Source organism: Phocoena phocoena, chromosome 6 (genome assembly GCF_963924675.1).
Source record: "Phocoena phocoena chromosome 6, mPhoPho1.1, whole genome shotgun sequence".
NCBI lineage: Eukaryota > Metazoa > Chordata > Mammalia > Artiodactyla > Phocoenidae > Phocoena > Phocoena phocoena.
In genome coordinates this window covers 20,752,228-20,775,879 of record NC_089224.1, presented here as the reverse complement: position 1 = coordinate 20,775,879, position 23,652 = coordinate 20,752,228, and the positions used below count along the sequence as shown (strand labels likewise).

Genomic DNA, 23,652 nt, shown 5'->3' with positions numbered 1-23,652 from the left:
AGTGGCTCTGGGTCTGCAAGGAAGAAATATCTTTCTTCAAAATTCCTGTAGTTAATTTATCCAAAATACAACTGCTGTAATGAAAAGCCCAATGTAAATGGGTACCTGCATTGCTCCCTTGCCCTGCTTACTTCAAAATTCCTGTAGTTAATTTATCCAAAATACAAATGCTGTAATGAAAAGCCCAATGTAAATGGGTACCTGCATTGCTCCCTTGCCCTGCTTACTTCTCCCCTGTCCTGGGGCCTCCACTCCTTTGGAGCTATCTCTCCAGAGTAACCCCAGGGCCCCCTGCAGGGTTTATGTGTGTCTCAATGCAGAAAGCACATCAAGAAGTTAAAGATGGTCTCCATCTTTAGGAGGAGCTTTGAGCCGGGAAGTTCTCCTTAGAACATTTTTTTATAATATGATACTGGTGCTGAGAATACAGAGAACGCCCTTTTCCTTTGGTTTTCTATGAACTACTAGCCAATAAATCTATTAACTCAATGGCATAAATAATAAGCATGTCATATGCTGCAGCGCATCATATGAATTCTGTGATTATGATACCGAAGCAACAACAGATATAAGCAGAATGCAATCACTGATGTAGCTAAAAAGAACCTCAGTAGCTTTCAGTAATCATAGCAGTGAAACAGCTATATTTTAGAAAATTAAAAAATAATGGTTCATTTAAGTTAAATCTCCACTACCTATTCCAACAAGAAACTCAAACTTAAGGCACTCACCTCCATCCCTTGATTAATTGCTAATTTTGCCACTCTCATTGCAACAGGTCCCTAAAATTCAAATTAAAGAAACATATTTTAATAATTTATGCAAATCATGTTGTACATCTCAGTCAAATTCAGAAATTCCCTTTGCTGGATCCATGGCATAGAGGTAACAAAGGCTGTAAGATAGTTGACGGAAAATTTATTTTAGGAGCCTTGCAAGGCCTTAATTAAACAGCAATTGTAATAATCTATTGCACCAGCATGTTACGCAGATTTCACAGCATGCTGTGGCACAGCAAACTATATGCTTGGAGGTCAGCAGGTGGTATGTGTCCAGTAGAGGGCTTTTAATTGTTCAGCAAATTTCCCTACAGGTTAAGTAGGAAAAAGAAAAGGAGATAAAGTGTTTGGCACAATAACACACCCATGAGTGGTTCGACAGAACCCTGGGCTTGAGATGAGGCTGACACTATTGATTAACATGGGATTCAGATATCATCTGTTTCAGGCAGTGGAGCTGTATCTTTCTTCCCTGAGCATCAATAATTAACCACGATGATGATGTATTAGTAAAGATGCGTCCTCCAGGCAGTGCTCCCACATCACACAAAAGCTTCAAGTCCAAATAAGTCCTTCAGGATCTGTGAGGGTCACAGAGGAAAGAACTGGGAGTCCTCTGCGAGAAGGGACACATAACTTTGTCTTAGAAACCATAATCCTCCAGATGGAATTTGATTATTTGATCACATTTTAAATCGCTGAAAATTGTTTATTGGGTGATGAATTAGAATTCAATGGCATGTTTTTCTTTGGTACGCGGGCCTCTCACTGTTGTGGCCTCTACCGTTGTGGAGCACAGGCTCCGGACGCGCAGGCTCAGCGGCCATGGCTCACGGGCCCAGCCGCTCCCCGGCATGTGGGATCTTCCCGGACCGGGGCACGAATCCACGTCCCCTGCATTGGCAGGTGGACTCCCAACCCCTGCGCCACCAGGGAAGCCCCAATGGCATGTTTTAAAGCATCTTTTGAATTAAAATGCAAGAGGCTCTAAATAACAGGCACAACAAAGGACTCCAATAAGTGAATGGATAAATGTATGATGGCATGAAAAATGCTATTTTTCGGTTATCTACTTTAACCTATCTAAATTCTCTTCCTAAATCACATGCTGAAAAATCTTTTTCAGAGACGGCAATTTTCCGAGGCTTAGGCAAGTATCTTAGTTAGAATCCTTCCAGATGTGATTTGTATGTATGTTACACATACTAGTTTTTTTTTCTTTCAAGATCATCAATTCATTTTTTTTTTTTTTTTTAAACAGAGTGCTCCTCTCAACTTATCCATTCACTTTTATTACCAGCTGACCCAGACAAGTGCTAGTCAAACTTCCATATGCACACAACTCCCCAAGCCCCTGGTTAAAATGGAGATGCAGATTCAGGGGTCTGGCATGGGCTGGGGATTCTGCAAGTCTAACATGTTCCCAGCGGACACCTGGACTGCTAGTCCACAGACCACACTTTGGGCAGCAAGGTTTATAAAACTGGAGAAACAGGAAAATAAAAATGCTTTAGATGCAACGCTTAATTAGTTTCTCTTTTAAAATAAAAAACCAGTGCCTCTTCTTTATATACATTTTTCCTAAGATAGAAAAATGGAAGTAACATATAATACAGAAATCACCTAGAAATACTAATTTTATAGAAGCTTTCTAATTATTTAGAAGACTAATCATTTAGTAAAAATGTCTGTAAAAATGAAGATTATTCCACCTCAAATTCTGTTTTGTAACTTTTGTATACAGTTTCACAGTTACACATTTTCCAAAGTCATTTGATATCTCCCTTCACCTGGGGAAAAATTAATTTCAGCAATTAATGTTCTCAGAGGCATGTCCTTCAGATGAAAGAGACGATGAGTTCTGCCTGGTTTACCACGTGGTAGGATGCAGCCAGATGTCAGGTTGGAGGTGGGGAGAAGGGGGCTCTCAGGCGGGGTGAGCTGTGGGCAGTGATGGCATTAACAGCACTGCAGTCACAGGAGAAAGAGCCAGTTCCCAGGAGTGAGATAAGGAACCTGAACCTGAACAGAGGTGCCAAGGGGCTAATGAGCCACCTGGGCAGAGCTCTGGAATAGGGAGCTAAATGCTCCCATCCAAGGATTAGGAGAGGCTGTGAATCTCAGAACTCGGGAGCTGTTTTTTTTTTTTCCTTAAACTAGTAAAAATCTTTTCTACTTGCTCTCTCTCCATCAATTCAGAGTATAAGACTCTGTTACCTCATATGGAGAATAAACTATATAAGGTCCCTGCCCTGAAAGAGCTTATAGCTCATAACTGAGAAGGAATGAAGTAGCATCAACAGCAGGCAGTGTGGTTTTAGAAACCAACTGAAATGAGAGGACCCGTCTGACAGCTCTCAGGGGACAGGTACATCACAGCAGACCTGGGCCTTGTCTTACAACAAAGAACTCCAAGGATGCCTCCCGAAACTGGATGCGAAACTCCAGACAAATGTGGAGGGTGCATGCATTTTTCTAGAGAGAGATTTCATGAGATTTTCCAAAAGGACCCATGGCCTTTGGTTACAAATACTGAGAGGTTACAAATACTGTTTGAGTTAGAGAGGAAGTAATTTTGACTCCAGAAGTTGTAAAACTTTACATGCCATTAGGAATAAAGACAAGTCACTATGTAATTGTTTACATAGCAAAAATCCTTTAATCCATGATTTCAGAAGAAAGGAATATTTGAAAAATACTCCTAAAAGAGTGAGAGAACCAAGAAACCCTTAATACAGGTCCCTAGATGCGCTGTTATTAACATTACTCATGAGGATTATGATCTGTGAGTAAATGTGGAGTGAGTCCCAGATCCCAGATTTGAAGTGTAATTGTGAGGAAGCGTATTGTGCACAAAGGAGTTAAAACAATGCCTACATCATCATAAAAACAAACAAAATAAGACACACAACTGGTGCTGTTCAAGCAGGTTATCTCAGGTTATGGGATCTCAATGAAAGCTCACTTGGCATAATCGACTCTGGGCTCCTTACTTGTGTTTCAGTTTGGGGGCAATCCAGTGTGACAGCCCATCCGTCACTGTTTCTCTTCATGTGTACAGTTCAGGTCAGAAGGGCTAGCTGGCGAACAACTTAAGTTGCTGGCAAATTCTGTCCCACGTGATAAACATGTATGTGATATATTATCAACGTATGGCTACAATAGGGCCCTCAGATTATCTTCAAATCTTAATTTTAATTCTGAAGGCTCTTAATATTAATCTAGTCAATTTGTTATAAAGTTATCTAAAAAGAGTAAAAGAAGGAAATGCAATTAAAGTACCTGAGGTAAAAACTCTCTTGCTAGGTCCAAGGCCTTTCTATAGGCAGCATCCCCCTCCTGGTTCTGTTCCAGAACATGGCTGATCAAGCCCACTGCTTTAGCTGCTTGGCCATCGAGCACACGTGCAGAGAAGATGAGCTCTTTGGCCAGGGACATCCCAATGGCACGTGGCAGTCGCTGCGTGCCCCCTGCACAGGGGATGAGACAGAAAATGCAGGCAATGATTTGACACCCTTTCCTTTTAACATTTCAATGTTTCATTTCTTCTTTTATAAAGACAAACCAGGGCCAGAAGTTTATATGTCAAAATTAGTAACTGGAAAACTACTTCAAGACAGAACCTAATTTCTTAATTAGTTTATAAAATCATTAATATCCCAAAAGTACTTAAGAACCTTATATCATTATTAAGTGATCCTGACACTGACCATTACTTGCACCATGGCTGGTGTGTTCCTGAATCCAATCCACAATCATTAATTACCAAGTCAGGAACCACAGGGTGCACCACAGTTGCAGGGGTCAGGGGCTGGTTGGGGAAGGAGTTTTCTCTCCCTCAGAGGGTTCACCAGAGGAACGACAGGTCCATCAAGCTTGGCATTTCGCTTTCAGTTTAGATAAAACATCAAATTCTGAGCAATTCAACTCATGTGCTTTTGAAGACTCATTTACAATTTACAGTAAATGAACCATAAACTAGTTTTAATTTAACGAAAATAAAAACAGATAATTACTCATGAAAATAGGCTTCGTCCCGGGGTTTTATTTTTCCGTGCAAGTACTAATCATCCCCTGATGCATTAATCCATTAGATCCATCTATCTGCTCACCCTAATATCTTTGAGTGAAGAGACGGGGATCTCATTAAATAGAAACCTGGACAAAAGCAGGTAATATTCTGACTCGGAGCTTCAATTTCTACCAATAAGAATATGAAAACAGCTGCAAATCCTAAATCTTATCTTATAAGTCTTATCCTTAAAGTGGCGGCTGGACTGCCCAGGAGGCCAAGGAAAAGCTGACTGCAAAGGTTCAGAGCACAAAAAGCAAACTGATGGCCAAACATCTGAACAAGCTCACTGTGTTTCTCTGGCCCATAAAGTTTAAACTTTTTTTTTTTTCTGCACTAGTTACCAACATTTATAAACTGGGTGGGTAATTTCATATAAAAGCTAACTTGTACCTGGAAGTTAACTGCAGCTGCACCTTTTAGATGCAATGCACTCGAGTCTGCCACAGCCTCCACCACTTCCTGCTACTCCAGTACTACAGACTAAGAAGTTTTGATTTTCTTTAAGCAACATTAAAAGGCAGGCAAAATATACTCTTATTCACATCTCAACCAAAAGGGGGGGGTAGACAAGTTTCAAGAAAGCATATTTCCCTTCAATAATTAAGTACATTCCTACATGTTTAACAAACAAAGCACGCCAGCATTGGAAGAACATAGCTTATGATGCTATTATTAAGCAACCATGTTGAGAACGATGACCATGTTTTGAAAATATAGGTGATTAAAAAAAAAAGAAACAAATATAAACCTCAAAAGGATTGACATTTTCAGTAGGGATTGTTTTTGAACATTAAATGAGTACTGCTTCTGTTACTTACTGCTCACACAGCCCAAACAGTTATAGATGGTAAGTTTAAAGGTATTTTACACAATGTGGCAACAAACGTGTGTGAAAAATTGAAGCACTGACAAATTTAAATCTAACTGTAAACAACGATGTTGCTCAGTGTAGTAAAGATAGGTCTGAAAACTTACGGAACAAGCTATATGGAACAGACAAGTTATTTACAGTGTTTCCAATGGCAGCTGATTAGAGCAGAGATATAAATAATACAACCCAGATAGCTATATTTACTCATGGAGCTGATGAGGATTTTCATGAGACTAAAGTACTTACGGATATAGTATTCATGATAAGCACACGTTAGGAAATGATTCTCTGCTGTGTTCTGTGAAAAGTTTAATGTAGATTGGTCGAAATCAACAAATGTGACCCTCAACAGTCATTGTTAGTGCTGCACTTTTTATTCAAAGGAAAACTCAATATTTTGCAAGTCCACTTAAGCCCATTCATCATATTATTTTGTTTATGGAATGATTCTCCAGGAATAAAGATTTTATAAATATTTAACAAAGGAACAGTCATGAAACTAACACCATGAAACAGAGCTGAATGGCACTGAACTCTAAGCTTTGATGGATGAAACGGATGCAAACCTAACTGTCTGCTGCAGGGCATGATGTGAGTGTGAGAGGCTTGGGGCTGAAGAGACCTTTCTGTTCTGTTGAAAACACTGCATCATAGGATCCAAGGAAAAGTCCTCAACTTGGCTCACCAACTAACACTGCATCCAAGATTTGGCTTTTTTGGTTGACACCACAAGCTATCTACTCTAGGAACCTCATGTAAGTGCAATCATACAGTATTTGTCCTTCTGTATGATGGACAGAAGGTATGTGTCAGAACTCCATTCCTTTGTAAGGCTGAATAGTACTCTGTTATATGAATATGTTTTGTTTATTCTTTCATCTACTGAGGAACACTTGGGCTGCTTCCATCTTTGGCTATAAGGAATAATACTGCTATGAATACGTGTACACAAATATCTCTTCAAGACCCTGCTTTCAATTCTTTTGAGTAGATACCCAGAAGTGGAATTGCTGGAACATACAGTAAATGCATGTTTAATTTTTTTGAGAAACAGCCACACTGTTTTCCATAGCAGCTTCACCATTTTATACTCCCACTAATAGGGCACAAGTGTGCTAACTTCTCCACATTCTTACCAACACTTGTTACTTTGTGTTTGTTTTTTGATGGTAGCCATCCTAATGGGTGTGAAGTGGAATCTCATTGTGGTTTTTGATTTGCATTTCCCTAACAACTAGTGATATTGAGCATCTTTTCATGTGCTTATTGGCCATTTGTATATCTTCCTTTTAATTGGGTTGTTCTGCTGTGGTTGAGTTGAAGGAGTTCTTTATATATTCTGGGTATCAATTCCTTATCAGATGCATGACTTGCAAATATTTTCTCCCAATTCATGGGTTGCTTTTTCACTGTTGACAGTATCCTTTGAGGCATGCAAGTTTTTAATTTTGATGAAATCCAATTTATCTATTTTTTCTTTTGCTGCCTTTGCTTTTGGTGTCACGGCCAAGAAATAATTGCCAAATCCAACGTCATAAGTTTTTCCACTGTTTTCTTCTAAGTTTTGTACTTTCAACTCTTACATTAAGGTATTTGATCCATTTTGAGGTAATTTTTGTATATAGTATAAGGTAAGGGTCCGAGTTCACTCTTTTGCGGGCAGAAATCCAGTTTCCCTAACACTACTTGTCAAAAGGGACATTCTTAAGTAGTTACACAAATATGTGATTTAATTTGCTCATTCTTACCAAAACTTCACCTTTAGGAAACCTGTTTGGTTAAGAAATTATCTGGCCCACTTTCATATGCTGTATTCAGTTTGCAGAAATCAAAGACTGATAGTTTGAACTATATTTTTTACTTTATGGAATTAGAGGTAACTGACCCTTCACTGGCTCCAGGTATATAATTTCAACCTTTATAAAAATGATATGACCTGTTCAGTTTGCCTTTGTCAATTAATACTAATAGTGTGAGCAACGAGCCATACAAATGGAAGTTACTGAACTGCAGTGCAATACGACACAAAACACTGAATATGATTGATGTGGAATCTCAGACTTCTACAACCATCTCAGGAATAGTTACTCCAAACAGAAAATATCTTTATGCCAACAGTCGAGTCCAGTTTGGAAGTACTTCTGTTTATGAACAGCTATTTTCTATTATGAAATAAAGCAATTAGCTCATTAGGGAAGCAAGGTTCACTATAGCATTGCATCCTGTAACTCGAGAGACAAGATGTGCCACTGAGACCTGGTGTGGAAGAAAGGGCATCAGATATTTTAAGTTCCAAATACAAAAAGAAGTACTAGAGAGAATTTATTTCAATTAATCTATCATTAATTCTGAATACTAAATTCCAATATTAGCTTAGAGTTAGGTAGAAGTGAAGACAGTGTGCTGTATTTCTGTTGGTTGATTTTCTTACACCAGGCCTGCTTCTATAGATCACACAACCTGCTTAGTTCCAATAGGGATTTGAGTTCAGGATCACTAAAGTGCCCTCTCTAGATACAGTCTTGATGACTGGAGAAATTAAACAGTAGAACTAAAAATAGGGTTGTCCCCAGTGGAATTAAAATCATTCCACTCTGACAGCCACCCTAACGTATTCAAAATCACACAGGTCTGAGACTCTATTCAAACTTACACTACTGTCCATCCCAAGAGCTTCCAGCATGGAGCCCTGACTCCTAGCTGGGCCCTGCTCTGAGACTCACAGAGTTTTAGTAACTTGCCCAAAGTCACAAAGTTAGGTTGTAGAAATAGGATCCAAACCTACCTCTGCCTGATTCTTATCTACTATGTGGTAAGACAGTAAAGAGCAACTTATGAAATAAGTTTGTAAGCTGCTTGATAAAAGGTATGGTATATATAAGTAGGTACATAATATAAGTAGGCATATACATGTATCAAATGTATCTAGAAAGTTGTCTCTGTGGGATCAGCTGATAGATAATGATCATTTTTTATTCATTTTGACTGGTTGTATTTCAAAAATGTTCTGCAACAGTAATATGACACTGTAATAGGAATAAAAGTGCTACACTATTTTTGAAGAGCACAGTACAAGGAGACAAAGAGCCAACCACCTGGTAAAAGCCTCTCAAGCCACTTCCTGCCTGTGTCCCCAGGAAGTTCTCCAGGATCTGGGAAGCCTCAGCTCTCCTGGGTTGCAATGTTAACACTAAGGGACCATGGTATCAGGAGGTCATACACTCCCGTGACACTCTTGGCAGGTACCCCATGGTACTACCAAATACGAGAAGTATGAACGGAAGCTGAATCAGCTGTATTTCTGTCAGTTTCCACAATAACTCACAAGGCTCCTGCTAAAATGCAAGTAATTTAACCCTTTCCAGGGGCAGTGAATTCAGAGCATGTTTTGCTTCCACAAAAAACAACTACTGTTGAGTCACTTCATCATCTACCAGAAAAAGGCATTCTGTGGCGGCCCATGAATCCTCATGAATATCCATCGGAGTAATAAGCAGAAACAGCGTGCCAAAGCCACATTACTATGTTATGAAGAGGAAGCATCTTGGACACTGACCCTTCCCTTGCTAATGTGGGAATGCTCAGAAAATGCCAGTTGTTTTCTAAGGCTTTTTGCTTTGGCTCTGTCATCAAGGAGATTCCGATTCCGTGGGTTCTGCTGATCCACTGCTATAAAACATGAGGTAGGAGAGGATTCATTTTTAATGAGGCAACAGAATTTACATAACCAAGTGAATATGCACCATTTCAGAATAGTCACCCCAAATGCTGTATACTTGTTATTCAGGACCATTTTGGAATTCCTCTTTTGGAACTCATTTCCAAAATGACACATTTATTCACTCATTCAAGTAGTTATTGCAGCTTCCTGTTCTGGGCAGATGGATACAGCTGTGAACTAAACAAACCCCGGCTCCCAGGAGCTGACATTCCTGTGGGGAAGCCCACAATAAGCAAATAAATACATACTGTTAGTTGGAGAGTAGAGTGTATCAGGGTGTGGGGTGTACACAGTTTAGACAGGATGGCCAAGGAGGGGCTCGGAGAAGGTGACATTAGAGCCAAGAACAAAAGGAACCAAGGAGTGGATACTGCACAGGTCTTGTGGGGACCATGTCTGACTCACAGAGCAGCACAGGGAGACCAGAATGGCTGGAGCAGGCCCAGATCCCATAGGTCCCCTGGGCCTGGAAGGACCTATGGACTACTGTGAGGATGACAGAAAGCCACGGGGCATCTGAGAGCATCTTCTGAAAACAGTGGTGTGGGAACATCAATCACTAGTGAAGATTTGGGTTTGAGGACAAGCTATGGTCATTATGAGCCAAGAAGATGGAGGAGGTAGGTAGATGTTCATACTACTTGTGGCAGGGCTCCAACAGGCTCCAAGAGAAATTTCAGAACAACTACCCACATGCTTTCGATGTCTGTCATGTTTCGGCTGCCCAACACCCACTGCCCCCATTAAAATCCTGGTCTTGCTTTTGGAGAACACTCCCCCACATACACCCTGCTGTATTCAACCTGGGACAGTAAAGAATCCCTCCAGTGGAGACCAAGATCCTCCTTCTCTTTGCCCTGGAACAGCAGGGCAGGCATCCGAGTCACGTTTGGTCCACTGGATGTTACTTCTCAGGACTAGGAGTCCTGAATGAGTGATCTTGTAACACGGAGACTTTCTATGCTTACAGGCAATGCAGGGGCAGCAATGTGCCAACCTGGTGATTCTTATATTGTGTTCTTGCAATGGTGCAGACTGTGTGTTTCCAGGGCTCCTAAGGTCTAGTTTGGGCTCTAAGCCTTAATCTCTAGCCAGCTATTGATTCTGGGAACCTTGCAATAAATTTCCTTTTCATGTAGGGTAGCCAAAGTCAATTTCTACTGCGTGCTTTCCAATATCATGAATGATACAGTGACATACCAGGAGTTTTGTTTTTCTCTCTCTTTCAAAAATAGTTAGATGAAGCTGGATGGGAGTTTATTTGTTCTACTTTTCCCAGGTAAAATCCATTCGTTCAATCTCTTAATTTATTGGTCAAGTGACCTAGTATGTGCCAGACGCTGTCTCAGGTGCTGAACAAACAGTAGTGAACCAGATAGGCTGTCCTAGATCTTACAAAGCTTACATCTTACATAAAGAAAGGGAAGAACAAGAGCAATAAACAAGCACATGGACAAGAGAGAACTGAGGTTGTGGTGAGTGTTACGAAGAGAATTTAAGGCCGGGAAAAAGGTTCTGAGATAATCATAAGATGACAAATTTAGATTGGGTGGTTGGGGAGGCCCACGTCTGAATGCTAACAGGGCAGCGACACGATCAGACAGAACGCCCAGTCATGAGATCAGCCATGCAAGGGCCCTAAGGGGAAGCCAAGCTCAGCACTGAGGAAAAGGAGGAGGCCACTGTTGCTATGGGGAGAAGGCTGTGAGGGAAGTGGCAGAAGTGAAGTTGAACAAGCAGGGTTCAGATCACACAGACGCAGTGTAGTTTTACATCTTACTCTATGTGTTATGTAAAGACACCGGAGCATTTTGAGTGGAAAGTGACATAATTCGATTTGTGTTTTAAAAGATCCTTTGTAAGGCTGGCAGAGAACAGACTGTAGGGGCAAGATCAAAGTGGGGTGCCCAGTTGGAGACTACTGCTGTCCTCCGAGTGAGGTATGATAGCAGCTTGGACTGAACTAGGGTAGCATAGGCAGGGAGAGGGGGAGGGATTTGGGGTGAGCGTCCAAAACTGCCAGTAAAATGGATGTAGGGAGAAAAGGAAATCAATCTAATGCCTACATTTCTGGTTAAGAGTGTAATTAGTAAGCAGTGCCGTTTACTGACACTGGGAAAAAGGAGGCAGCAGGGGTGTACTCTGGCCATGTTAAGTGTGGGGTGTCTTTTACATACATAAATGGAGCAGTTGAGCATGTGACTGGATATGCAGTCTAATGTTCATTAATAATCACTATCAGACAGATGGCATTCAAAGCCAGGGGCCTGGATGTCACCTAGGGAGACTGTTTAGATAGAAAGGAGCAGAGAAGGAGTCAGCAAGACACTGAGAATTGCCCACTGAAGTGAGTGAGGTAGCAGAAATGCAGGAGGAAGGTGGTGCTCTGCTGGACACCTACCCCCACCACCACTCCCCCAGCCTTCTTCCAGTGAAGTCAAGTCTGTAGGGGTCTTCTAGGAAGGACTTTCCTCACTGAAATAAAGACTCCCAGGAATAAACAGGCCTTCTCCCAGGATGCTTCCATGTCTACATGTGACACCTGGAGCAATGACAGCCACCTTGTGACCGTAATGGAAGCCAGCGAGGGCAGAATCATCAAACTAAAGATGGCACAGCAGAAAGACGTCACTAAGCTGCTGAACTTACCAACCCAGAGACTGCCCTATGCTGTGACTTCTTGTGATATTACACTGTATTTTCTTATTGTTTAGGCCTCCTGAAATACGGTTTCCTGTTATCTGTACCAAAAATGTCTGCAAGTGTAGATGGATTAAGGAAAGAGATCTGAACACACATTTTGGAGAGCAGAAAGCAAACACACTAGGGAAGTAATGGCAAGACTGCTGGGCAAAACCAATTACACACTGGAGATTTGTGGCCATGAGATGACTAGCATGTTTTTTTCTAAAAACTCCTAGCCGACTGGGTGCAGGCACAGAGCAGGCATGTAAGCTGGAGCTTCATGAGACAAGTATAAGAAAAGACGAGCTAGGCAATAGCAATAGTTGACATGTACTGTGCAGACACTATGTAATAATACCAGGTCAACTGTCCTAAGCACTTCATAGGTATTTAATTAGCTCATTTACTCCTTATAATTCCCCTATGAGGTGGGTGCAAAGGTAGTTAAGGTCATTTGTATGTAAGTCATGCCACAAAAGACCATGAAATCTAAACTGGATGAGGAGAGGAAGGACTTGGCTGAGAGTTAAAATGTCCATGGACGTGATGATTCGATGAGATCCAAAAAGAACTGGAAAGTTAGGATGTTGCAGAGTGACATGCAGGGATCTAGATTCAGAATGGAGCCATTACTGATGATGCTGAAATCTAGGGCACAACCATGAGGGTACTGGGCTAATAAGACAGATGGTAGGAGGTGAGTTAAGAGATAAGGTGGGTTGTGACAGGAGGAATAGCGAGAGTCACTGCTGCCACCTGATGAGCGTGGAAGTCAACAACAGCGTGCTGATGACGAGCAAGCAGACCTGCAAATGCCTGGGGTTTGTTCACGTGCAAATCTAATTCTCTTTTTGGCACTCAAATTTGGGAAGCAGGTAGCTCTGAACCACTGTCTGAAGCCACAGACAAACTAACAGGATGAAAACACTCAAAATGGTGTCTGTCATATCTTTTGCATGTGATCTATCAATAATACAAAAATGAGTTTTCAAGATCAAAAGGCAGTTCCCTAGCATCCTCCAAAGGTGACCAAGAAATTTTTAATCTTTGAAACCACCACAAAACTGACAACTTTTAACACAGTTGAAGTATTAGACTCCACTGCAGTTTTTATCTTTATTGATGCTCAAACTACCCCATCTTTGGTCAGTGGGAACTTAGATTGGCTCTAGGGTCCTACTGACATGACCTTAATAGTCTTTGATAACTTGTTACTTGGTATCACAAAAATGTTCTAAGCTCAACTTGAACATCTCCTCCCCAGACCTTGAATCAGTCACTTTCCCAGAGCCCTGATTCCTTTCAGTGGAGCTGCATTTAAAAATTTAACACTTCTACTCATATCGTGACCAAGCTTACCTAAAATAGCCATGATTTCATATGCATGTTCTGTATATTCTTTTAATGATTTTGCATTGAGTTTCAAGATTCTGCTTCTTCAAACAAATGAGCATCAAGGATGAGCATTAACAAATGAAAACGGGAGTGAGTTCTTTGGTAGTCAGGAATTAGCTATGTAATGCTAACAGATCTTTAACATTTTCACTGTCCACTTTATTAAAGCCAGCCTCTTTAAAAAGAGCTTTAATTTTATTACTTTGATCTAACCACTTCCTTGATACCATTAGAAGTCAACCACAAAAGCTGGGGGCCAGTTTTCTCAAGGCTGCACTTCTTGTGGAGTGTTTGCCATCGCATAGGGAATAAAACTGGGGCTCTATTATAATGGAAAAATGAAAATGGGTGCTAACTCAAGTGGTAAAACTGTTTTAATCATGTAACAAAATGTTTTCATCTCTATGTATTATTTAGACAGAATGAAAATATATTTGAAATATCATATTCCTTTTAAAAAAATTTCCATCATTTTAATCTATCATTTTGAGAAGGCATCAAGAACCATCGCTCCCCCCCAACCCTGCCCCAGGCAAAGTAATCCTCTCCTGGGATTATAGCACTTTTATTAAAATAAGCTTAAAGTAGCAACCTCTATATCAGCAGTGGCTTAAACACAGAAAGCCTGTCTTTGCAGAGAAGACAAGAAAGGAAAACTATCTGGTCTCCTCCCACTCCTCTACATTCCCTGCTGGCAACAATCTGGGACGCCACCCTTTTCCTCCCAGACCAAAGTCCTAACCTGATTAAGCCAAGTACAGATGCTACTTTCCTTCTGCATATTTACATGTATTTAAATAATTTAAAGCAAGCTTTGACATTTCACAATCAATTACAATGTAATATGTAAATAACTGAACATAATTTATAGTTTTGGATTATAAATTATGTTTTAGTAATATGTACAAGGTAGAAAATTCCAAGTTTTTTTGTTTTTGTTTCTGGGTTTCCTTTTAGCCTTTGTATTTCCCTCCTCTTACGACTTCATGGAGAAAGAAGCCATGCTAATAAAGGGGGATGCTTACAACAAATACTTTAAGTTGAAAAGTTATATAGATACTGCATTCAGGGCATTTTGTTGATACAATTAGAAGTGATCTCTGACTCTTACTTCTTAAGTAAATATCGCTTTTGATTATTTCTAAATCCCCTCTCATATATAGGAAGTTCCACTTAGGTTGTATTTTCCTTGAATTGTGGAGGAAACATTACAGTAAAATGTTAACTTTGGATTAAAATGCCTGTTTCAACTAATTACTGTGGAACTCTGTCAGAGGGCTTTAGGCAAGAGCTTTCTTGACAGATCTGGGCTAGATGCTTTACAAAACTGACTTCCTCTCACTTTTACAAAGAAAGAGAAGTGTGCTATGTGAACAAACATGGCATGATTACTGGTCTCATAATAGATCATGTCACAATCATAAAAAAGCATAAAAATATCTATTCTTCAATTTGTGACCAATGTTTAAAGTGTTGTAATACTTTCTGTTTCCTGAGGCTTTTTACCATGTTGCAAAACAATGAGAGAACACACACACACACACACACACACACACACACACACACACACAGAAACAAACAAGACAGGAATAAATGAGAAGGAAAACCTGACTGGCTAAACCCCAGCAGAACCTACCTAAAATACATCGGTTTGAGCTCTGCTTGGCTTATGCTAAAGGAGCACTTAGCAAAATCTTAAAAACTTTTTAAGAACTGGGGCACAGAAAGAAAAATTGTACATCAAACATTTTTTTTTCCAGAGCAAATTAAGCTGACTAGCAACAAATTAAAGCCTTTGCGATATAGCTTTCATTAATATTTATTCTAGAAAGTTTTCTTGACTATTATCCCATTCACTGTTAGAGAGACAGATTAAGAACAAAACTTTATTTTTAAATGTTTATATATACTTTTTTTTTTTTCAGCGGTACACGGGTCTCTCACTGTTGTGGCCTCTCCCGTTGGAGAGCACATGCTCCGGACGCCCAGGCTCAGCGGCCATGGTTCACGGTCCCAGCCGCTCCATGGCATGTGGGATCTTCCCGGACCGGGGCACGAACCTGTGTCCCCTGCATCAGCAGGCAGACTCTCAACCACTGCGCCACCAGGGAAGCCCTACGTATACTTCTTACATCAAGTATCTGAAGCATTATTATATATTTTTTAACTTCCAAAGAACATATTGTTATATACTGCATGAAACAAAGTACCTTACTTTTTAAAATGACTTGTCCATTTTGGGCCACGCAATGTCCACCAACAGTGCTGCATGCTCCTCTGCCACTCTCTGCAGCTGCGGAGGTTCTGAACTCAGGTCCCCTGGTGGCTCCAAGGGGGTTGCCGGAGGCTTCCTTTACAGGAACCTGTCTCCCACCCCGGCATAGACAAAGGGTAGGCAAATGACTTAAGTCAGGCCAATCAAACTATCTCTTGCAACTTGGATCACAAATGGAGCAATGGAAGAATGGAGGAAATGGTTGGGTACATCAACTCAAGCAAAGGCTTCCAGGCAAGCTTATCTAAAGTTGTGCTGCCAGATATAACTTTCTGTGATGATTCTGGGCTGTCCAAATGGGAGTCACCAGCCACACATGGCTACTGAGCACCTGAAACGTGACTAGCTTCAATTTTAAGTTTTAATTTTAGTTCATGTTAATCAATTGAAATTTAAATAGCACATGTGGTCAGCAGCCACAGTACTGGAGAGCCCAAGTATAGAGTTTCCTGCCCTTTAGCTTCTCCTGAGCTCATTTTTGGTTGCAATATTTGTTTCTGTTGCAAAACCAAAGAAACTGTGATACAATCTACGGTTCATTGCAACATGTACAGAGTCTTAGTGACTGCAGCTAAGGTGCAAGGTCTGCAGACTTCCCCACAGCTCACCTTTCCCGCAGGAAGAGAAGAGGCAGCACATGGCTAGTGAAAGACGTGTGTTCTACAGTCTAGGTAACCTCTGTCATGCCAAAATGAGCCAGAAACCAAATGATTCATCTGTTCTTACAATACTGTTGAGCCGTATGCAAGAAAAGTGGGTATCACAAATGAGATTTAAACAGATATATTGCTAACAGCCTTCAACATAAACCTATCCTAGACATGATTAAAGTTAAATATAGTAATTGCTCAGAGAAAATAAAACTAAAAGAAAGAAGTGATCCAATGAACTCTTCCGTATTTTGATTTCCATCTCGTGGCATACATTTATTAGACAATTTACTGTTGCCACAGTAACAGAAATTTCCTACCTATAGTAAAAATTTTGTGCCATAATATGCCACTTATGCACGACTGTTCTATATGTAATATATTTTCTATTTTATCCCTAGTTATTTATATAATTATGCTTTATATATTATATATGATAAATATATTCTATTCGGTTTAGCCATAATAGTTATTTACAAGTATATCACAAGGATTATGACTAGGCTGGATATCTCCTCCCTCTTGAGATTACTTATAAATATATGTATATAATTGTGGTGTCAAATGAATATAAATACATATACATATATGTATGTGTATATATGTGACAGCCTTAAAGAAAATTCTTGATTAACTTTCTTTAATACAGTGATATTTACTAAAAATACAATGTTTCACATTTACCTCAGTGGATGAATCATGTAATATAAATTAAATCAAGTATAAACAAAATCAAATTTAACAGCTTGATATCTCTCAAACACTGAAAACAAACCTATTACGCAGTAACGTTCCCTAACCCAAATGGATGGTGACTATGGTAAAGTATAAACCAGGTAGTCTGCATTTAAGAAGACAGAGTTTCATCATCTTTAATGATTAAATATAGACTATATTAGTTATTTCACGTGCATTTCAAGTCACCTCAAAACTCAGTGGCTTAAAACTACAAACATTTACTCTTTCTATGGGCTAGGACTGGCTCTGGGTCCCTCGTGAGGCCGCAGTCCTCTGTTTCCAGGCTCATTCACGTGGTTGTTGGCAGATTCCCTTGGTTCCCTCTACGTGAGCCACTCCACAGGGCTACCTTTTGACAAGGCAGGTGGCTCCACCCAAAAGTGAGTAATTCAAGAGAGAGAATGCACAAGATAGAAGCTACAGACTTCTAATAACCTACCTGAGAGGTGATTTCCCACCTCTTCTGCCATATTCTATTAGACAGAAGTGAGTCGAAATGCCCAGCCTTCACGAGGAGAGGAATCACACACGGCGTGAACATTTAGAGGCTGCCTACCACAGGGTCTAAGATTGATTAAGCAACACACACTGTAAAAAGGTCATCTTTTCTTCTGCCCATCTTTCCTTTACCAAAAAGCAGTTTTTTTTCCCAGAGCACATTCAGACCATTTCCCAAAACTTTAAAATCATCTTTCATTATTTCAAAATCAAGGAGATGAACAGACCATGTTAACCATTATCTTGAAAAAATAATGAGCGGGGGGGTGAGGAATAAGGAGAGTATAAAATGGAAGATGTTCATTCTGTAAAGCTCACTCCATTAAAAACAGTCTCTGCCAACTACGATCAGCAAAGAAAGTGACACCCACATATCAAAGGTATTTCTAGACTTTCTAAAATGCACTGATTTATTAACTGATAAGCAAAAAGAGTGGACACTCTGTACTTCATAAAAATTGGACCCTGACATTTTCATTAAATGGGGGGGGGGGATCTAATAAATGGCTTAAGATCTTCAATATCCAGATGTTTTCTCTCTGGATAACAGAAAACTTCTGGACAAGTAAAGAAAAGTAGAAACTTATTGATAAAAGAAACAGTATGTATAAATATTTGACTAAATGACTAAACAATGGAGTGAACATGAAGATCTGAATACTTTGGATTTTTCTTATCAAAAGCAGGTCACATGATAAAAATTTGAGGATTCTGGCACAGCAGCACCATTATTTACTGAGAATTTACTACGTACTATGTAATTTAACAAATTATTTCTTATAATTTTTGCAAGAATCCTAAGAGGCCACTACTATTACTATTCTTATTTGATAAATCAGGAAATCAGAGGATCAGAGAGGTCAAGTAACCAGCTCATGCCCACTAGTAAACCAGTGGGTATGAGTGAATTAGGTATGTCTGATTCTGCAGCCCACCTGCTTTTCCTAATGGCAAGCTACCTCCCCCTAGAAGAGACCAGATGCACAGCTCCTCAAATAGTTATCCTTTGGTAACGCAAGGCCTTGGTGGGAGTTAGTCAGCGTAACAATATAACTGGATAACTGGAACAAAAGGAAAAATGAACCCACTGGGTCTGGTATCAGAGGCAATGAACAATGGCAGAGAGCTTCAAATCAAAAGCACCACACAGTGGTCAATTCCCAGTGGGAAAATGTGGCTGAAGAGAAACTAATTACAACACAAGGCCCACAGGACGGAAGGCACACACACTTCTGCCATCCTTCTATTTTGGTGGCAGATCTTCCTCCCCCTCACTCTCTGCTCTCTGATACTGGCCTGTCTCTACTTTATCCTGTGTTTTTTAGGGCTAGTGTTACATAGGAAAAGGCCAGAGGCATAAGAGATGTGGAACTGACCACAAGGCACAAACCCTGAGATGAAGGTGCCTCGGCCAGTGTGGCCATGCCTCCACCCTGGCCCTTTCTGAGTGGGGGGGAACAGCCCACTTTTTTTTTTTTTTTGTTAAACTGAACAGAAAAACAGCATAATGAGCAAAATAAATTTAAAAAAAAATTCACAGTGCCTAAAACTATAAAGATGAACTAACTAGCATTATTCCTCACTGGGAGAACCACGAAACATTTTGTGAAATGACAGTATAAGATTTTATTATTTAGAGAACTAGTCAACAACTGTTTCATATTAAGAAAGTGGGATGAACCATTCTTCAGAGCATATCCAAGCAAGATGAAGCAACTCTAACTTACTGGAAACAAATTACTTTTACAAAATATATCCAACATCTAGTCAGTTTTTCATAATTCTAAGTCATGTCACAAGAAAAACAGAAGACCTGTAAAAATATAAATAACCTTCTCCCCACACCCGAAACAAAATAAAACAAATATATGCTATAAAACAACTAAAATCCCTCCCTAAATGAGGGACAGAAACTACCCACAACATATTGTAATAACAGATATGTATTCACTCACATCTATTGCTTTTTCATGTCCAGTAGGCTAATTTACAATTATCTGATATGTACTTTTTAAATGGTCACTATATAGGATCAATAGAACATCAATTAAAATAACAAATCTGTCATAATAAAATACTGGGGAAACCCCCAAACATTGGCCACCTGTAGACTTCTTGGTTACCCATCTTGCTCGTAGTTACTCAGCTCTTTCATAAATGAACAAAAACCACAGCTGCAGTTTTAATAAACATGTTTTTTACATATTAAAAACATATTAAGCTTCATATTTCAAACTACACTAAGGCACCGCTGGGTGTAAAATATATGAAATTAACTTGTCTAAAGGCTGACACTCCTTTCCTTCTTACCTGCATCTCACAACTAGCTTCTTATGTGCACTGCTGAGTATGTGGGCAAATGACCAGGATGAGACAGGTTGGCCACTGTCCTTTACTCCCTCTGGCATGTCCTGATTACATGCCCACACATGGGAGGCTCCAGAGGTAACCTCTGTCCTCTCCCTGTTCCAGGAGAACATTTGAAGGGAACTTTCAGACAAAACAGGTATTAACTGTTGCCATCCCAGCAAGAACAATAAAAGTTCTGTCCAACCACTCTACAATACGTGGCTATGTCAACAATGGATTGACAAAGGTGTTGTTCTGAAAAACTAAGTTTGAGATACAAATATTAAAATTAAGCCATACTATCAGTATTTTAAATGAAAAATTCTATACACACTGGAGACATAATATACATTGATTACAAATTAATATACATTGCAGATTTTTCTAGGGTAGATATTTGGCTAGCTCAGAGCTAATTCCTCAACTCTCTTTAAAAAGCAACAAAAACAGTTGAAAACCAGTGAGGGAGGGAATGAGAAGTGAGAATGGAAATGGAATGGAATGAGAGAGAGGAAGTGGCACAGTCACCGAAAAGCAGAGGCCAGGCAATGCACACTATAGATTTCAAGTATGGCCGCAGCATGGCGGGACTCTGAACAAATCTCAACATAGAAGCCATGTGGGGCAATGACGGCAAATGGACAAAACCTTGTGTCAATGCTACCACAAACCCTTTTCCCATTTGAAGAAAAAACACCCCAAGAAAACTTTAAAAATCTAATAAGCACTTTTTGAGGGACAGGGTCCCTCTTCTCATCAGGCTGTCCTACAGAATAGGGAGATAGCCATTTTGGTTTTTATCTGATAAGAGGAAAGCTGGAGAAAGAAGGCAGGAATTATCATGCTCATCTAACCATTAATCACCTTCAACAATTAGCAAGGATTTAGTAAAAAGGAAGGCAAAAGTGAAAATAAGATCAGAGAGATCAGGATAACTGAGTAGGAAAAGTGCCGAAGTGAGAAATCTATGAGCTATCAATTTCAGGTTTACCGGCTATCCAGAAGTAGAGTGTTCCCATGAGACCTGTCATAAGCCAAAATGGCTTCATAAAGCAAAGAAGCAGTTACCTTAGGACACATTATGCTAACGGATGCACAAAACCAATGAAGATAAAACACAGATGCTCACAGACACAGCTTAAAGCTATGGCAGCTTGATGCTGAGTGAGGTTCCTGAGGAAGGAACTTGGCAGGGCCACTGTCGCTGCTCGGGGTACACGCCACCTCTGTCACGGCTGCTGCAAAACAAACCCTGAACGCTATTTTCATTTTTCACCTTTTTTCACAAAAGTGAAAACCCTCTTCAGATTTCTTTTTGGTGAGCGAAAACAGGTACTAATGTAGGTCTTTCATAAAAATGAAGTGGCATAAATGGAACTTTCAAAAAGTGGGGTATACCTGTACTTGGAGTTGACACCTGCTCAGAGCAGCAAACTCTGGTGTTAAGTGACTTACAGGTATTATCTCATTTAATCCTTCCGATCTCCTTATGAAGTAGGACTATCATTATCCTCCAGGTAGACAGGATAACAGAGGCCCCAAGTCAGGGCTAGTAAGGCAGGAGTCAGAAAGTAAACCTGGGCAGCTGTTCCACCTACAACCCTCTCACTCCATGTTATCTCACTCCATGTGCACATGTGTGGTTTTTACCCATCCTCTCTATCTCAAGCTGGAAAGAGAGTACACACAGGGTCTGGGGGTGGAGAATGGAGACAGGAGCAGAGCTGGTGTACACCGGGGACCTGCTGTCCTAAGATTCCAAGGCCCCTGTCTCTAGCTGGGGAACAAAGGGTGTATCTCATGGGAAACAGTATGGCCCTGAGTAGGTGGAGGGAGCCCTGGGAAAGGACTTTTATAAAGCTGCATAATGGACTGCCTCCAGCCCCTGGTGGGTGATTCCTGCCTCCCCTCATCTTCTCCTTTCATTCTCTGAGATGAAAGGAAAAAACAAGCAATACTCAGCCCTCAACCCACAGTTCACTCACTGTGTAACCGAACAACAATCCTGATAGAGACTCTTGATAAAAAAACATGTGGAGATGAAAAAGACACGGCATTCTAACAATACAAAAATATACCAGCATCCTCACTGCCCAAAGGAAACCAAACAAGCCACCTGTGGAAGACAGCAAAAGCACACAGCATGCTTAAAGACACAGTCTTTAAGGAAGCCCGATGGAAGCACTAACGGAAAGTTTAGATAATTTAGAGAAGACATGAAATCGACAGATGAGACTCAAAGAGCGATGATAAATCAAGGGACTGGAAATGAAAAGTGAGATTGCAGAGCTAAGAAAAATACTGAGGAACAAAATTAACATTATTACAGAACTAACAAATGCATTAGAAATAGCATCATAAAAGAATTAAGGCTAAAGACATATAGCTAAAGGCAAAATGCTTGCAAAAAAGGTAGCATATGCACAGGAAGAAGTTAGAAGCTAAACAAATAAATGTAGACAAATATAATAGTGTCTAAACAAATAGACAGTATTTAACAAGGAAAAATGTTGTTCCTAACACAACATAAGACAACGAGGCTATGGATGAAAAGCCACATGATGGTGGCAAAATAGAAAGCTGGAACAAGTGTGGGAACCTCAAAGTCATCCATAAGCAGCTGAACGATGCCACCAACCGCCTCCCCCAAACTTCTTACATGAAAACATCTAAGCCCTCATTTAAACCAGGTTCTCTATCACCTGACTCCTCCTCTCAGTCCTCCCCACTCCTTCAGCCTCCTCACACTGTTGTTCCTTTCCATGCGGCTACTCTTCCCATTGCCAGAACCCTTCAGACACATTCTTGCCAGGATCCTTAATCTTACTGTAAATATTCTCCTTAATCTTGCCATTCCCTTAATCTTTCATTGTATCCAACTGGCAACTCTCAACAGTGCTCTAAGCCACCCTGTTACCCTCTCTGATTCTGCATCTGAACAGTACAACACCCTGCACGGAAACATGAGATCTATGGAATGGTACTCAGAGTTCAGTCCCCGGTGCCAGAGAACAACCCCAGTCAAGGGAAGTCCTGGTGGGCAGCTAACTCTCTTGTTCCTGTACAGATGGACCCACATAGACCACTCCCTTACCCCACCTCAGCACAGGCAAGCATCTCTCATCTCTTCTCTCTGGTCACACACACACCCTGAAGGATCTCCTCCCTCCCTCTTGGTCACACACACACACACATGCAGGCAATACCTCAATTCCCGGCTTCTCCATCTCCTGCCCCTTTCCTCATCCACCGACACCACTGGTCTCAGAAGGAGGAAGTACAAGGTCCTTCTCCAGTCTAAAAGGAATCCCTTTATTTCCTCCAGGATCGGAGACCTAGGGTCACCATACTGGAATTATTCTCTCTGTATTATCGACCCCTCCTGCTTACTGTGTCTTCCTTCTCTGACGGTAAGCACGGTCTCTTCATTTCCACAGATGAAAGATTTGCTAAAGCACTGTCCTTCAGTTACAGGAAACCTGATACTTAAAACATAATGGCACAAATCAACATTTCAAGAATGATTTTTGCTTGTCTACCTGACAGCAATATCACACATTTTCCTTTAAGTAAGTTAATTTACTAAATGCTAAATTCACGTGTTTTAAATGTTGAT

The 23,652-nt window shown here is 40.4% G+C and overlaps 1 protein-coding gene across 2 annotated transcripts in view; it reads right to left on the bottom strand.

Annotated features, from left to right (window-relative positions):
• The window catches only part of AUH (AU RNA binding methylglutaconyl-CoA hydratase), a 160,775-nt gene that overhangs the window by 5,635 nt on the left and 131,488 nt on the right, over positions 1-23,652 (bottom strand). For both annotated transcript variants that reach the window (XM_065879357.1, XM_065879358.1), the window contains 2 exons: positions 4,062-4,249; positions 732-782 (listed from right to left, as the gene is read on the bottom strand). In XM_065879357.1, coding sequence (XP_065735429.1) covers positions 732-782; positions 4,062-4,249 — 239 coding nt within the window. The remainder of the gene's footprint in view (positions 1-731; positions 783-4,061; positions 4,250-23,652) is intronic.